This window comes from Carettochelys insculpta, chromosome 30 (genome assembly GCF_033958435.1).
Source record: "Carettochelys insculpta isolate YL-2023 chromosome 30, ASM3395843v1, whole genome shotgun sequence".
Taxonomy (NCBI): domain Eukaryota; kingdom Metazoa; phylum Chordata; order Testudines; family Carettochelyidae; genus Carettochelys; species Carettochelys insculpta.
In genome coordinates, this window is record NC_134166.1 from 6,994,992 (window position 1) to 7,013,118 (window position 18,127).

Sequence of the window (18,127 nt, forward strand, 5' to 3'; positions counted from 1 at the left end):
AACAAGAATTTACTTGTATATGTATACTTCAAGAGTTGTTATTGTAAGGAGGTAGGTTATTTCACTTTTGTATCAATTTACCCTTGCATCAGAAGTTACCAAACCAAGACATTTTGCTTGAGAAATAATTGACCTTGTGAGATGATAATTATAAATAAGGCTGTCTGCCTACATCTGTTTTTTCACGTGGTTGAAACTGCAAAATCTACAAAACTGACTGTTTCGTAGTGATACAGAAAGGATGATACATGATCTGAGAGGGTTCTCAGGAGTATAGTAATACTAGTCCCTGTCTCCATGGAGGAAGTTGACTGGCATAGCTATTCCAAAATAATTATTCTGATGTAATTTAGCTCTTCCAAAATAACTCCCATGTGAATACTTATGGACTAAATGATTTTATTCTGGAATACAATTCAGGGGGGTAGCCATGCTAGTCTGTTTCAGGAAGAACAGTGAGGAGTCCTGTGATGCCTTAAAGACTAACACATTCATTTGGGCATAAATTGTCATGGCTTAGAAACTCTGGAAAGGTTACCCTATTTTGTGAGCAGATTAATTATTCCATAAAAGTCACTTTTTTCCAGAGTAGTATGTCATGGTGGGAAACTGTTTCATAATAGCTATATGAGAGAGTTTTACCATATGGACAATGTCTTACAATGTCCATGGTAGAATTGCTAGTTTTGTATGTGTTAACCTTTCCCCAGTTCAGCACATGCATAATTGTAGCTTCACTGACTTTGGTGAGACTGACGTACAAAAATGTATTTAGGTTTCTTATTGGCTTGGGTCTTACCTATGGACAGGCACATGTAAGAGATCTTTTAGAAATTTTCTTTTCTTAAGCACTGCAATGACACTTCTAGCATTAAATTTTCTGTTGTAGAATAATGGAAAATTTATATGGTGAAAACAGTAAAATATTATGCTGTTCTTTTCAGGGATCCGTCCGTTTCTAAATCTATTGAAAGAATTTTTAAAATCTGGGAAGACAGAAATGTATATCCTGAAGAAACCATTGTGGCACTAAAGGAAGCTTTAAGTAAGTCGTTTTTATTTGCCTTTCTTAACATATGCACTAATTTAATGTGTGCTTGTAGTAGTTATAGGGTCTGAAGTCAGTAGAACATTAATCAGTGTTTAAATGCATTCATTGCTGTTTCTGCACTTGCAGGGCTTAAAAAGGGAAAGGTAATAGATTAATATGAGCTTTGTGATTATTTGAGCAATTCTGCTATTTAAAACCAATATTAAATCATTTGATTTTTAACCATAGTGTAAACTACAATTTTACGAGTTGATAGCAAATTTATATTGTTTAAGGTGACTCCTTATCTTAAAGGAGTTCTGAGTAGCAAGCCTACACAGAAGCTGGTTGTTAACTCTGAATTTGTCCTTGGCTCCTCCCCTTTATCTTGAAGTTTCAGGACATCCAGACTCTCTACAACTTCAGTTTATACAAAGAGTTCATCTCGGAAGAGCAGAGTAAAAATAATCTCTTCCATTTTATCTCTGTAGATATTGTAATAGTCAAATGTTATTGGTAAAATATCTACCATATTCAGAAAAAATATGGAAACACTGATTAGAGTATGACATTGCTTGTGTAAATATATTTTTAAATAATCTGAGATTCCAAATATTAACTGAAAGCAGCGTGTACATTAAAACTAAACAATGGACGAATCTGTTCTTTCTTAATGTGAACAAGATTTGTATCTGACTCTGTTTTCCTTGATTATGTTGTTCACAGTTAAAACTGCTTTTCTGTTGCTGGTTTAGGTGTGGCTGTATGTGATTGTGGTATCTGTAATTGTTTGTTGAGAAATATAAAAACCCTATGCTTGCTTCCTGGTGAATGGAATGACTTTCAGTTAAACATTATACCGATTTCACTTATATGGATTTGTATGTGTTCTACTAATGATTTGAAATCTCCTACCGCTTTTGTGATATCTTTTAAAAGTTGGCTCGTGCTTAAATTTGATTTAATAAATATTTGTTACACTGTCTTGCAACAAACTTTTCAGTTGAATGCAAGTCGTCTTAATTTACACTTTGGGTAAGTAAATGCTCAGTTAAATGTCCAAACAACATACATTACTATTCTCCCAAAATGTTTTCCTACTTGTCTTTTTTTGTGGACCAATAATAAATAATTCACTAAGAGTTTGTAAAGAGCAAATTATGTCAAGCACAGTAATTATTGAATCCTCTGTTCTTTTAAAGGTGAACAGAAACTTGCTTTAAAATAGAATGACAATAATAGAAGTTGCTGTATTCCTGAGTAAACTTAATTTGCCTTGGGCATTCAACAGCTCGTCTAGGAAAGTTGGTTTGTGAATTTTAAAACAAATTTTTGTTAATTTTTACCATATGACACCAAAACCAGAGACCTTTAAAGGAATCCCATAATGCCAGACTGCAAAAAATGAAATGTTTTCCAGGTACCACTTTCAAAACTCAGAAGCAGCAGAAAGAAACTCTGAACAAACAACCGAATAAGCCGTGGAAGAAATCTCAAAGTAAGGAAACCATGTCAGCTATCTGAGCTAATATTAAAAATGCCTTCTTGAGGAACAGAAGAAAGACTAGTGCAAAACTGGCAAAGTACCTGGTCTAAAGTATGAGCAAGCATATTTCTTCCAGACTTGTGAAGTTCCTTACTGACATGTGTAAAACACCAAGGAGTTGCTGCTAGAAAATTCCTTTTTTAAGGAATGAAATGTGAATAAAACTTTAAAGAGCAAATGTTATGAACAGTAGAAAAAAAGAGCTGGTGAAACTTCTTGGAATCTAGACTATTCAGACATGAAGAGAAGACAGACACGATAACCATGTACATTGGCAACAGTGAAACATGGTGGACATTCCCTTCAAGTTCAGGAATGCATCTTCGACAGCAAACTAGATTATAGGCTAAATGGAATACTTACAGTGAGGCAGAGCAGTTAATGAATCATTCAAAACAATGAGGAGTACAGTTTGCTAGCTGGAGCCACATTTATATTGTATCAGTCTCTAACCTTGCAATAATTATAATATGGAAAATCCTTGAGTTGGCAAGAAAGCAAGATGATGGAACATTAGATATAAAAAAAAAACTTGGCATATGCCACTCTGTGAATGCTGAGACTACTGGACTAGGAGGACAATAAAAGGGGACAGGAGGGTTGGAATCTTGTATTACCAGAAAGAATTCAGCTACAAGATGTGTATGGAATATCATTTTCTAGAACAAATTGGACAAGGGAGCTAGCATTTCTTATGTAATCATCTTATTGTTCATTTCTTTGCTATTTTAAAGTAACCAAATGAATTTAGATCTCATGAAATGTGATTCCATGTTTTTTCTCCTCAGTCTCTAAATGAAATATTAGAGCATAAGTATAAGTGCAGGGAAATCTTTAAGGAAGGAGATTGGTTAGTCCAAGTAAAGGAGTAAGTGATGCATCATCGTTAATGGGTCAGTTCTGTGTCTAGAGTTCAGGAAATATGATTTTCTTCTCTTTAGAGAATTATAAACTAGCACCCGATGTTAGTGGATGAACCTTTGCAAGAACATTTATACACCATACTGCAGGAAAAGGTTTTTCACTAACTTTTTATGTAGTGCGTATATAATATGGAAAATCTACAGGAACTTTTTTACTTCTGAATCGCGGTTCTATGCTTTCTAACGTTTCAGGAAAACAGATAGGAGATTGAGTGATAGCTGTGTGGCGTTGGGGGGGAAAGAGTATAAAGAAATGGCATCCTATTTATGTCTTGCATAGAACTGTGTTAAAAGGCTTTTGAAATAGAATGGTCTCTTCTAAATTTTGATTGAAGTCAGTACTGAGTTTGTTTTACTTAATCTTTGTAATTGATATCTTAACTCTTTACACCTTTTTTTGCCAACAGCATCCACAAATCCAAAAGCTGCTCTGAAGTCAAAGATTGTTGCTGAATTCAGAGTAAGTTAAACAAGTGAAAATCTCTTTTGCATTAACCTCTCTCCTTTCACAGTAATTATGTTGACTAGTTTGTATCCAAATGTAACTGGAGCTTGGCTATTGCCCTCTGCGTTGATTTGTTCATAATTGTACAGTGTGCACAGTGCCCTAAGGCTGGAAGCTCTACAGGGCTGCAGTCTGTTCTGTAAGGTGTCAGGTATGTTGTTCTTTGAAAACAGGGTGTGAAAATAGAACCAAGAGAATGGAGGCAGATGTCATTTGGCTGTGATACTAAGCAAAGAGTAGAAGCAATTAATTCTTTCACATAATTTAGAATTACTTGATACAAGAAAGTAATTTGCCATTTTACTAAGAGCTGTAGCTTTTGTAACCGTAGAATATAATTATATAGTTGCGCATGGTTTTACTCACAGGATCTGAGGAGACCTTGAAGTCATCTATCCAGTCTCCTGAACTCATGGAAGAACCAAATGCCATCTAAACCTGTAGTGTTGAACCACTTACAAAGCAGTAGCCGCTATAGTGAGCTAGCCACATTATTCTGAAAATGTAGACACACTCAACCAGCCAAAGAGCCACATGTGTTGGATAGTGTTTTGGACGTCATGGATCTAGACCATACCTGACAGGAATTTATCTAAACTGCTCTTAAAAATTTCCAATGATGGAGATTCTACAACTTTCTTAGGTCTGCGGTGTCCAACATGCTTTCTGTTTACCACATGTGGTGGACTGGACAGCGCAGTGTGGCAAAGTGGCTCTTTAGAGCTGCACACGTGGCACACCCTCCGTGCACGCACCCCAGCACTTGGTGGGACAAGTGTGCGGTGGCAGCGGTGCAGGTGGCTCTTCCTGTGGCTGGTGCGGCATGGCTCAGGGATGGGCGGCTGGCATAGTGTGGTGCAGTTCATGGTTGGGCGCTCTGGTGAGTCACTGGCAGTTTGCACGGGGGATTGGAGTGTAGGGTGCCTGGCTGGGAGTAGAGTTGATGGGGCTTGTTAAAATTCTTGTGGACACCACTGCCCTTGGCAATTTACTCCAGTGCTTACTCCTGGAATCCTGATGGTTAGGGTTTTCCCCTAATGTCCTGTCTGAATCTCCCTTGCTGCAGTTTGAGCCCATTGCTTCTTGTCTTATCCTCAGAGGTTAAGGAGAATAATATTTCTCCCTCCTCCTTGTAATAACCTTTTATGTACCTGAAAAGAGTACCCTCCCTCTTCTCTTTTCCAAACTAAAGAAACTTAATTATTTCAGTCTTACTTCATTGTTTTCTAGAACTTTGAACATTTTTGTTGCTCGTCTCTGGACTTTCTCCAATTTGTCCACTTCTTTTCTGAAATGTGGTGCTAAGAATACTCAAGTGGAGGCCTAATCAATATGGAATAAAGCAAAACAATGAATGACTTGTCTGTAACTTGCAATACTAATATACATCCCATACGTTTTTGTTTGCTTTTTGGAATAGTATTAGACTGTTGACCCTCATTTGTTTTGTTCCATTATGACCCCAGATCCTTTTCCACAGTACTCCTTCTTAGGCACTCATTTCCCATTTTGCGTATGTGCAACTGATCTTTCCTAAGTGGGAGTACTTTACATTTGTCCATATTAAATTTCATCCTGTTTACCTCACTCAAACCATTTCTCCAATTTGTCCAGATCATTTTGAATTAGCCTATCTTCCAAAGCACTTTCAGCCCCTACTAGCTTGGTGGTATCCAGCAGCTTCGTAAGTGCCATTATCTAAATAATTGATGAAGATACTGAACAGATTCAGAACTGATTCTTGCAGCTTCCCACTCATTATGCCCTGTCAACATGACTTGTACATATAAGTATAGGAACATTTTCTAGGGCCTTGTCTACACTCAAGTGTTTACTGGTAGAGTTACATTGGCAGACCCTCCAAGTGGAGATGGAGCTTATACCAGCAAAAGTTATTTTGCTGTTACAGCTTAAAACGGTTCCATGAATGGAATTATCTAAACTGACAAATGGAATTTTTCCAGTAAAACTACATGTACATGAAGGTTTTTGTTTGTACATCTGTTAGTCATGGTGTAATTTTTTTCTATACTCTTAGGGATGTTAATAAAAAGTAACCATAACTGGTTAAAATGTTAATCAGTTAAACTTTAAATGGGGATCTAGAAGTGCAGGGCAGTGCTGCAGCACCACCGTGTTTGATACAGGGACTCTCAGCAGCAATAGAATCTTGGGCTCTGGCTGGCAGCAAAGTTTAATCAGTAAACTGTTCACTGAAACTGAGAAGGCTGCTGCTATTCAGGTAACCAGTTAAATGTTTACATCCTGAATCCTAACCTACATACCTATGCTGGCAAATATTTCTCATATTTATTAGCCTTAGAGTTCTGGTTATCACCTTGTTCATTTCAATTCCATGTGTTATGACTTAAAAATATCTGAATTTACATATTCCAGCATCAGTGAAAAAGTCTCTGCCTTGATAAGTGATAACATTTTGTACTTTTTAAGTAACAAGTATTCCACTGAAATGCTAACATTGTAAAAATAGGGCCTCTCTTCTACAGAATATAATGAGGATGTTACTCCTGTTTTTCAGCCACAATCTCTTGTTGATGAATTGTTGTTATATAAACGTTCAGAAGACCAGATAGAACTGAAAGAGAAGCAGCTTTCAACTATGAGGGTGGATGTATGCAGCACTGAAACACTTAAATGCTTAAAAGGTACAAGTCATGTTGTCAAAGGAAACAAAAGTGTATCAGTAACTTTAGTAATTTATGGGCTCTGTTACATCAGAGATTAAATTTCTGCCTTATTTGCCTATGAGTTTCAGACTGCAGAATGCTAAATGATATCAAGTACAGTTAACGTATTTTCAGAGGTTTCAGCTCCTTTTATTTTAAAAAATACAATACTTCAGTACTCTACTTTAATGATCTAATATACTACAGCAATACAGTAAACCCCTGCTTTACGTGATTTCAACATATGCATTAATTGTATTAATACAAATGTTGAAATCATGGGCTCCAGCCGCCCACTTCCCCTGCTGCTGGGAGGAGAGGGGAGGAAGCCCCTCAGCCCCAAGGAGCTGGGAGTCAGGTGCAGCAGCTCATGGTCAGTTTCCTGGCTCCCACAAGTAGCAGGGAGCCAGGAAACTGACCAGGTAGAGCTGCGCATGGCTCCTGGGGGCTCAGGGAAGGAGGGGGGAAGTCTCTCAGCCCCTGGGAGCAGGGAGCCAACTCTTCCCTGGTGGCTCAGAGGCAGTGGGGAGAAGCCACTCAGCCCCTTGGGAGCCAGGAGCAAGCAGGGGAGGTGATGTGTATAATGTCATTTGTCTTACTCTCTTTTAGACAAAACAGGAGGAAAAAAGTTTTCCAAGGAATTTGAAGAAGCAAGTGCAAAGTTAGAAGAATTTGTAAATGGTTTAGACAAGCAGGTGAAAAATGGCCCCTCACTAATTGAAGTGCTTGAGAATGCTGGTATCTTTTATGAAGCACAGTATAAGGAAGTCAAGGTGGTAGCAAATGTAAGTGGAAAGATTTCCCCAATAGCAAATATCTTTTTGTCACTGCATTACTAATAAAAGCATGTAATGAAGAATACAAACTGATATGGTTGTGGAGTGTAGAAGTCTGTTAAATCATCAAGCCGCCTTAATGTAATAATTCAGCTGATATTTGGGGATATGTATGAAGCTAAACTCTCAGATTATTTAATTCAGTTTTCCAAAATGTCTTATGAGTAATGCAGTTAATCAAAGTTTATCTGCGTTTGTGAAATTCTTTACTAGAGAAATGACTGATAAAATCTGCGTGTACTAATGAAGGAGAGAAGAAATTGTAGAGATCAGCTAATGAGATAGAGATTATTGTTAAGGTTCATTAGTAGCGCATAATTTGATTTATTTTTCTCATGTTTTGCAAAGTCTCTATGTAAAGAAAGAAAAGATTAATTTATTAGGCTGAGTGTAAAGTTAACTTTGAGAAACACTTTTGGTAATCTAGATCTGAGATGTACCTTTGGGAACTGAAGTTTTTCTTCTTTTCGTGAAGCTTCGTAACAAAAATTATAGTTTATGAATTTCAAAAAATAGTCACATGAATCTCCCTTCTCATGTCTTTGCTCTACTGGCCATATTGAAAAGCTAAAGACTTAATGCAGGGGCAGAAGTGATTTGGGAGTTGAGCATGCTGTAATTGATGCTACAGAAATGTTACAAAAGCATGTTGTTTTCCTTTTTATAAAGGACACAAAATTAAATATGCCTTTTCGTGTGTGTTAGGCTTATAAAACATTTGCCAACAGAGTGAGCAATCTAAAGAAAAAATTAGATCAACTGAAAGCCACTCTTCCTGATCCCGAAGAGTCACCTGTCCCTTCTCCAAGTATGGATGCTCCATCTCCAACTGGGTCTGAGTCCCCTTTCCAAGGAATGGGGGAAGAGGATGGTATCCAGTCTCCAGCAGTGGCAAGTGAGAGGTCGGCCTCTCCTCAGCCTGTGGCAGACAATCGGGATGTAGAGGACATGGAACTGTCTGATGTGGAAGATGATACATCTAAAATTATTGGTATGTTTTGTGGAAAAAACTGTAAAAAGGCTTAATAGTTTTATACCATCCACAGTACTATCCAGGCAAAAACAGCTTTTCCAAACCTCGGTTAAGATCACAACTGATATTGAGAAGCTTTCCTTGCTGTGGGAATATTGCACGTCAGTGCTATGCCAGTTCTTCAGCAAAAATAGGGAGGCCATGACCAAGTATTCTTAACTTAAAAAACAAGCTTCAAAATACTGGTCTTCATGAGGCTGCCTTAAACGCCCAGCAGTTCAGTAAAAGGCATGAACAGTGACTTTTCCTCTGAGCCTATAAGTTAATTTGTTTTAAACCTGAGACACATTGAGAAGTTTACAGCTCTTAGGCCAAAAGACTTCTGAGGCATGTTGAACTTTCCATGTTTTCTCTTTTTTATATTTGAATTAGTGGAGGAAAGGAAGGAGAAACAGGCTGCTCCTTCTTCAGCACCCACGAAGACTGAAAGTATCCCAAAAACAACACCCTCTGTAGTGGTCACTGCTACACCAGCAGCAACAACTCCCACTCTGACTCCGACAATTCCCAAGGCAGCGAGCACAGCTCCTGTTCCTCCATCGCCAGCACTTAGTCTGCCAAACCTTGCCAATGTTGACCTGGCGAAGATCAGCTCCATTCTTAGCAGCTTAACTTCAGTTATGAAGAATACAGGTGAGCATCTAAATTGCAGGTTGTGACTGAGTGTTGCTTTTTAGCAGAGACAGAATTCTGCACTCTAAAAACAGCAACTTCGTTGGTCAGATCTCTCTGTTTCTGTCGTATTTTAGAACTAAAACATTAAATTCTAATTCAGTCTGTTTATAGTTTCAAGAGAGCTGTGGAACTATGTACCCTTTTGCTATAATTTTAAACATGCTTCCTTCTAAACGATTTAAGGGCATTGGTAGTGTTAGGTGGCACCATGTCCTACTGTGAAAGTCAAGTCTGTGCACCACAGTGATCTTAAGATGTATCTATGCTAGGGTTCCTACTGTTGTTTACCCTGCAGCAGGGAAGGTCACCATGCTAGTCGTAGACAAGGCTTTCCCAGCTGCTGACATTTTTAACAGTCATGTAGATCTGTGTGATACTGTTAAATGCTGTTGGCCTCAGGAGCCAGGCCTAAAGGAGGACCTTACTGCAACTCTGATATTAGTGATCATTGAAAATTTTAGCCAGAAAAGACTATGTTAATAAAGCAGTATGTGTGAGCCGTATATTTGACTGTTTTCATTGCTCTTAGACGTAGCATTTTGTGTTTCTGAGCAGCAAATGTTTTCACCTCAGGGGTCAGTCCTGCATCAAGACCTTCACCAGGAACCCCAACAAGCCCCACGACTCTTACTGGTGGCCTGAAGACACCTGTTGGGGGGACGCCATCTGGTCCTCCAAATCCATTAGCAAATATTCTTTCCAAAGTTGAAATAACTCCTGAAAGCATTTTGTCAGTTCTCTCCAAAACCCAGACCCAGACTGCACCAGCATTGCAAGGTAAGTATATGGTGCAATGAAGTGGATTTTAAATAACTAACATCTATATTTGGATGGCAGCATTGCTACTAAAACATTCTACTGTGTATGCTCTTGCAACAAGACTTATGTGATAGGAAATTAGTTTGTATATGTAACACTTTTCCAAATATAAATTACCTTTGGCAAGGTAAGAGTAAGTCAATTTTGCAACAGATTTGGGGAATGGTTTTCCTTATATTTATTCTTTTTAAAAAAAATCTCTTTAAAATCTGATGGTTTAGCGTACCACCCTGGAACATTACTTGCTTTATTATTTGTAACTTTTATGAATAAATCTGAGTTGCACCATAAGAAAATAATGTTTAGTTGCTGGACTTCACCTTGGCTTTCCAATTAGCCATTGTATGTGTTTGCTGAAATCTTATATTCCATAGAGGAAAAAAAAACGTAGCAGAGCAGGGGACCCATAAGTGAGTACCTCTTGGATTCTGTTGCAAGCTCTGTGAGGGAGTTTTAGTGGTTTGAGCAGACAATTAGGACCTGCAGACTCCTAGGTTTCTGGAGTAACGGGGTCCTTCTGCTACTTGCTTCTATGATCTTGGTTAATATAATCCCTTCAGTGTCTCTGCTTAACTGGCTGTAATATGGACATAATATCTGTGTGGTTTACATGTATATCTTTCTTTATATTGGTAAAACAATTTGAGATCAAAAGCACTATGAAAATTAAAAGTAATTTGTGTTTAGTAATATATAGAGATGACAATCTAGCCATTTTGTTGGTTCAGATTTCAGGTAGTTTCAAAAATTTGTTTGTAGCTTCTCTGCTTACAAAGCCCATCACAGTGAAGGCTTAGTATGAGTTTTCTTTTGAAATGGTTGTCAGCTACTCTACCTCTTAAAATTATCTATTTAAAATGTTTTGTTTTTTCTCCAGGTCTGTCATCCTTACTTCAAAGTGTTGCTGGAAATACAGCTCAGTCAAGTGAAACAGCATCTCAGAGCACTTCAGCATCTCCAGCCAATACAAATGTTTCTTTCATGAAAGGGAGAAATATTTCTTCCAATACTCAGTCTTTTATGTCCAAAAGCTTTGGTTATTCTCCCAATTCCTCTACTGCTGAGGTTTCTTCAACTTCAGTTAACAAGGCTCCTGTTGGACATAGCCCAGGGCTTTCAAGTTCTAGTTTTAAACCACCAACAAATTCCCTTGGATTTGCCAGTACCCATCCTACCAGTCCTTCCCTTTTACCAACAGAAACTTCACTGAGTCAGTCCTCTGAGATTTCAAAAACAAAGCTGGAGGCAGAACCCACCTCTCCAAGTCTGGAAATGAAGATACACAATTTTTTAAAGGGAAACCCTGGTTTCAGTGGTTTAAACTTGAATATTCCAATTTTAAGCAGTTTAGGGTCCAATATCACATCAGAAAGCCACTCATCTGACTTTCAGCGTGGTCCTACCAGCACTTCTATGGACAATGTGGATGGAACGCCAGTCCGTGATGAAAGAAGTGGAACGCCAACCCAAGATGAGATGATGGATAAACCAACATCAAGCAATGTTGACACTATGTCTTTATTATCAAAGATCATAAGTCCTGGATCTTCGACTCCCAGTAGCACACGGTCCCCTCCTCAGAGCAGAGATGATGGATATTCTCAAGAACTATCTAATTCTGTGCCTGCCTATAGGCCTTTTAGTCTTGACAGGGATTCTCCAGCCAGCATGTATAAGCAGTCTTCAGATAATATGGAAATACCTTCTTCTTTAATGGAGTCCCCTCAGGAGAAGTTTTACCCAGACACATCTTTTCAAGAAGATGAAGATTATCGTGACTTTGAATATTCTGGACCACCACCATCTGCCATCATGAACCTGGAGAAGAAACCTGCAAAATCCATTTTGAAAGCAAGTAAGCATTCTGATGCTACTGAGTACCAGCCAGTTCTGTCTAGTTATAGTCAAAGAACACAGGAATTTAGCGTGAAGTCATCTTTTCCTCAGTCTATGAGGTCTATTCTTGATCAGAATGAGAGCTGTGATCCACTGTCATCGTCATCTGGAATGTATGGAAGTTACAGCCTACGAGCAAATGACTCTGGATCCGATGGTTCTCCTTCACCCAGTAAGAATGATGTGTTTTTCACACCAGACTCCAATCATAATAATTTATCAAAACCTGTGATACATTCTGGCCTGTCACAGAAACAATATCCAGACTCTCCCCATTCACTTCCTCACAGATCACTCTTTTCTCCTCAAAACACACTTTCAAATCCTGCCGGTAGACTATCCACATCCAGTGTGGAGAAATCTTTAGGTTCTTCCATTTCTGCCACTTCAACAATTGAGTTTAAGAACATGCTTAAAAATGCATCTCGCAAGCCTTCTGAGGAAAAACATTTTAGCCAGGTTCCTAAAGGTAGCTCACATGAAGGGGTTAGCCTGTCTAGTCTCAGCCAGGCTGGAACTTCTACAGGAGAGCAGCAGCAGCAGCAGCAGCAAGAAGAGCACTATCGTATAGAAACTAGGGTATCGTCATCTTGTTTAGACTTGCCTGATAGCACTGAAGAAAAAGGAGCCCCCATAGAAACTCTGGGTTACCATAACGCTTCCAATAGGGGAATGTCAGGTGAACCAATTCAGACAGTAGAATCTATAAGAGTTCTTGGGAAAGGAAATAGAGGACATGGCCGAGAGACAACTAGAGTAGGCTGGTTTGAGCTGAGTAATACAGGTAGTGGTTTTGATAATGGGTCCTCCAGTGCTACTGAGCTACCCAGCATGGGTACTGGCAGTGGAATTTCTAGCTTTCAAACACAGTACAAAGAACATGTGCCACAATTTCAGGAGAGTGTAAACAATTTCAGAACAAATAATTTCAGCACTGCTTTTGAGCGTCACATACCACCTCCTCCCATAGAGCATGGAACACCTTTTCAGAGGGAACAAGTTGGTCCACCTGCTGGACCCCCATCTGCTCCACCCAAGGATCATGGAAGCCTGTTTCCTAGGGATCACTCAGTTCCTTCACACATATCATCAGTGGATCACACTAATCCTTTTTCAAAAGAAAAATCCTCTCCACTCTCATTGCCTCATGCTGCCCCTCCTCCTCCTCCTCCATCATCTGTGGAACTTAGTGGGGTTCCATTTCCCACTCCCCCTCCTCCACCTCTCTCCGTGGAACATGGTGGCGTTCCATTCCCTACCCCGCCGCCATCTTCTGGGGAACATGGTGGCATTCCATTTCCTGCCCCTCCCCTCACCGTGGAACATAGTGGTGTCACGTTTTCCAAGGATCACGGTACTCTTCATCAAGGAACAATAAAAGAGCATTTTAATGTGCATTCAGGACCAAGGGAAATTGTGGCTCCACCTCAGCGAGACCACAGTAGTCCGTCCCTTGGTCTGGTTCGAGAAAACATAGGCCTAACTTCCCTTTCAAGAGATCAGCTTGGGCCATCCCATAGCGTTCCTTCCGTTGGCCCACCTCCGAGAGACAATGTAAACCGGAGTGGAATGGTGATTAGGAACCCACGATCAGACTTTAGGCCTAGGGAATCTTTCATAAACAGAGACCCATTTCACAGCTTAAAAAGGCCTCGGCCACCTTTTGGAAGGGGCCCTCCATTCTTTGCACCAAAACGCCCGTTCTTTCCTCCCAGGTACTGAGACAGACATGCATCTCTGTAAGTGAAGGTATTTCGGATATTCTAGAAAGCAGTGGAAGTAGTGCTTTCACTTTTGTTTTTCCTTAAAGAGCCCCATAACATTTTTCTAAATTAAATATGTTCTGGTACTTTTTTTCGGTTTATTTTTTTAAGCCATCCAGTTGGCATAACTCTAGAAAAATGTTTTAACAAAAAATAAGAAATTTCCTAAGAGTATTGCCGTTGAAATAAAACTTATAGTCATAAAAATGATTGAATGTGCGATGTTGGGATGTTATTTTTAGCTGATTACCAAATTGTTTTGCCTCATGAGTTCTCTAAACCTATGTCAAAAAATAGAGCTGGGGGAAGGAACTCCGTTGCTACTATTGATTAAGGAGAAGATAAAGGGTCCAAGCTTTTGACACCTTCCCTGTGGCAATAGAAATATTAACCCTTCCTTGTGCCTTTTGTTTAGGTTAATCAGTCACTTTTTTTTCACTCATGTCTGCTCAGTTGGTTCCTTGCTTTGAAGCTGTGGACATCTTGCTGCTTACCATTTCCCAGTGGCTCATAAGAATAGGGGAGGGATAGGCAGCTACCATGGTCAGTTTTCCAGTCCTTCTCTTTTTCTGCCTTTCTCAAAATGCTAAAGAAAAAAGTTTTCTGCTTTTCATGGTTGACAGCTTTCAGTGCTGAGGGGTCTTTGAACTTTTCTCTTAAGTTGGGGTTCAGAAAACAGTCTCTATAGTGTGTGCACTTCCTCTCCAGCTTGGCTTCCTTCCTCAACATATTTAAGAGGGTTATATTTTGCTGAGTGTAAATCAAGTAGTGCATTTAAAATAAGCAAATGCAGGGAGGGAGCCAGTGGTAAAACTCAGATCTTTTCTTACATTAACGTATACAGTGTGTGTTTGAAACGTGTGCCTGCATACACATGTACAAGCTGCATCATTTTTTTTTCTTGTCTTACACTGCAGAGTTAGACCAGGTGTAGTAAACTGTATTTACTTTTTTGTTAAGAGTATCATAAACTTACGTGCATTCAGTCACAACTTTTTTATTGTGTTCTGCTTGAAGTACATAATTCCATGTAAGATGAGAGAGAAACTGCATGCAGAAATGTGGGAACAGTACCTAAATATTCTTCCCACATGTTTTCAGAAACTCACTTCTGCTGCCAGGTGCATAGAGGATTTTCAGTGAATTTGGAATTACTTTTGGTTTGTTTTTTTTCAAGTGAGTAGAATGCAACATGTTACCATTTGATAAAGGTATGAGGAAAAGCTATAAAAATAACTACACATTGAGAAAATGGCAGCATTTGTGCTTGGGCTGTGTGTTTCATTTAATATATATACTACGTATAATTATATTTGCCATACACAAGTGAGTGAGTGAAAGGGTATATTGGTGTAGTTTATTGAATTGCTTGGGGTTTACAGAAAAAATTGTGTTAATAGTACTAATTCATAAACACCTTCTCTGTTAGTTTTCTGACCTTAGAGCAACTTTTGTTTTCCACTTCACTCAGCAGCAGGTGTCACTGCTGCTAGTCTGTAGTGTGGTGTATTTTTGCAGGGTTGTGAACTGGTGCACCTTGTTGCATGGACTGTTTCGGTTAAACAGAATTCCTGAAGAAGTAACTGCATATGCACTTCATGCAGACATTGAATATTTAAACTTTTTGGTTAATTTAACAGTCTTTATTTCTTTTCTGTTCCTTCTGAGTTCTGTTTTCTTTGGACACCGCAGCTCCTTTCAGCAAGCCTTCAATATGGTTATTGAATGGACAACACACCAAAGTACCTACTGTGAGGGTAGCTCATGTAAATTAAGCAAATGTTCAGAAAGTAAAAACAAAACAGTAAAGATATACAGCAAGAATACTACGTAATAAGAGGTGAGAATTCACTTATCCTATACTATGAAGTAAGATGATATAACTCTTTTCCCTATACACCAGCGCTCAGAATGTCAGATCATATTTCTTATTAGTGAGGAATAGACTTGCTCACCTACAAAACAATTGGAGATGGAAAAATGGTTAGGTCAGCATTCGTTTCATTATGTGCCCAAAATCCAGCCATACATCTCTTAAATTTTAGGATTTGTAGCACATGTATTTTTTTAATGTTTAATGCAGCTCTAAAAACTGAAAATATTTCAGATTTTGATGTGTATAAGAAACAACACATAGTTTAGCCCAACTTCTTTGCTCTACTAGAACATTTTAAATGAAGTTTTCAGTACCAATCTGGCATTGTTTGCCTCAAACCTAAACTACGCAGTCCCATGGCTTTAATATCTATGCTGGCTGGAAGGAACACTTTCAGAGAAGTCATGGCTTAAGGATACTTCTGTTGGAGGAAACTAAGGGGGTGACAAGATATGCAGGAGGTTCTGATGTAAGAAAGGAACAAATACTGATTAGAAAAAAAAAATCCTTCTAGAATAAAAGAATGTGAATTATTTCTGCTGCTCTTGCTTAAAGTGATGATTTCAAAGAATTACTAAGATCAGATGGTGACACCATTTAAGAACTGTTCTCCTGTCCACCTCACATGTCTGGGGATTGGCTTCCTCGCTGTTTGGGTAACTTGAAAAGTAAAAATGACTGATTTAAAAAAAGAAAAAAAACTATTTTAATGATGGAAGCTCCGTGTTTTTCGTTTGAGATTTTTTGTTTTATTCTGTGCTTGTTACTTTAAACAATGTCTACAGTAAGTGAAGACATGTATATATGTAGAACCACACACTTATATCTGGACATGAAGGCATTTATTCCTGTGTCTGTGATTTAAACTCCCCAGCCGTTCTTGAACTTTTGTATTTCACCTTATAAGAAAAAGAAATAAACACGTATTTTTTAAGTAAAGCATGAAACAGTGTCTCATGAAGGACATAACTTCATAAAGAAGAAAATAATCAAATTACAGACAGCCTTCAGTGTTCAATCCACCTGTTGTAGAAACACAGTGAGGGCAAACCAAACAATACTTTGGTACAGCTTAACCGCAGTCAGTAGAATTAACTTTTACTAGAAGTTATAAAGGCTTAAAATGTTCCCGTTCTAGACTTCTATTAGTGTAATACAGATATGTGTGTCACCAGACCTATGAGTATGCACCATTTAGATTTTTACTGTCTCCTCAGATATGCAATATGCATACCTACCTCTTTGGAAAATTTTCAGATATGCTATGGTGTGCATTGTATATCAGAGGGGGGAGGATCTACAGCTGTGGATGACTTTGATCTAAATATATTTAGAGGTTCTTTACCCATAAAACATTGTTCAGGTATGTGAATCCTGATTAGAAAATGTGAATAATGGTAACTTTTTTAAAACCATGCAGAATAAATGACCATATACTGAAATTATTCAAAAATAAGCTGCAGTGCTGTTGTTTCAAAACTGCTGTAAATATTGGCTGCTTTTTTGTGTGCCTGTTAAGATTAGATATGTTGGATTTATACGCAAGTGTTCCATGTGAAGAAAGCAACGTGCGTTAGAGGAAACGACGATAAAACTGCAGATCATTTTGAAATGTGTATTAATACATTTAATAAAATAACTAGTTCTAATGTTTTGATATTCTTTTTTAACTGGAACCTGTAAGTGTGCAGAGGGTGTAAGATTGGCTGATCCATGAAAATGATGAAAATATGGGCTGATGAGAACATCAGTTTTTTGCTCAACATTTGCAGTCTAGAAGAACAGCCAGATGTAGTTCAGCAAAGATGAAGTAAAAAATTTTAAGGTTAGAGTGGGCTGCACCCCCCGCCCCACACACACACTTTTTTAAAACTCTTTTTGGGGGGGAAAAAAAAGTCTAAAGGAAGAATCTGCCTCCAGCTCAGGCTCTGTGACCCTGTCTTGAAGAAGACTGAAAGAAATTTAAAGCTAGTGTTGGAAGATGGCTGTTACTTTCTTTTAATTTTACATAGCGGTGGTGTTTGGAGGCATATCTGAAATTATTGTTGTTTAGCAGTGCAAAGCACGGAAAATGAAGTGTCTTACCACTACCTGGGGGCTGAGACAACACTTAGTTACCTTTGTTCCCATTTATTTTTGTATTGCATATTAATAAAGTGTACTCTACTTGGTGTGGTTTCCTTTCAAAAGAGTATGTTCTTTGCACCAGGTTAATGGCTTCTTGATCATACTTATCTGTCATGTAACTTTAAAGGGTAGTAATGTTGGTTTTTCAGAATTGTTTTGGCTTCCAGTCCTTTTTGTCAGCGAGAGGATGGAACAGCTGCACAGCCTTCGGGGAAGCTGTTCTCAATGATTAGTGGGAGAATCACACTTTGTCTATATTTGCATAGCACAAGAGCAATTACGTAAATGTAATTTTTAATAACTTCAGAGTTTCATGGACATTGATATTTAACAAATTGTTTTAGCTGGGCTAACTTGGATTAGATTATTTTAAACATTGATTTTACTTTTTGCCACTTACGCTGATTGGCT

At 38.4% G+C, this 18,127-nt stretch overlaps 1 protein-coding gene across 2 annotated transcripts in view; it reads left to right on the forward strand.

Moving 5' to 3' along the window:
- Positions 1 to 17,815, forward strand: part of RPRD2 (regulation of nuclear pre-mRNA domain containing 2) — a 58,790-nt gene extending 40,975 nt beyond the window's left edge. Inside the window, exons 3-11 of one of the 2 annotated variants that reach the window (XM_074980884.1) lie at positions 945 to 1,045; positions 2,451 to 2,528; positions 3,907 to 3,959; positions 6,544 to 6,670; positions 7,301 to 7,476; positions 8,233 to 8,518; positions 8,933 to 9,193; positions 9,809 to 10,012; positions 10,932 to 17,815. In XM_074980884.1, coding sequence (XP_074836985.1) covers positions 945 to 1,045; positions 2,451 to 2,528; positions 3,907 to 3,959; positions 6,544 to 6,670; positions 7,301 to 7,476; positions 8,233 to 8,518; positions 8,933 to 9,193; positions 9,809 to 10,012; positions 10,932 to 13,672 — 4,027 coding nt within the window. In that variant the 3' untranslated portion in view covers positions 13,673 to 17,815. The remainder of the gene's footprint in view (positions 1 to 944; positions 1,046 to 2,450; positions 2,529 to 3,906; positions 3,960 to 6,543; positions 6,671 to 7,300; positions 7,477 to 8,232; positions 8,519 to 8,932; positions 9,194 to 9,808; positions 10,013 to 10,931) is intronic. The other variant, XM_074980885.1, reaches the window with a different exon arrangement.
- The last annotated feature ends 312 nt before the right edge of the window (positions 17,816 to 18,127 follow it).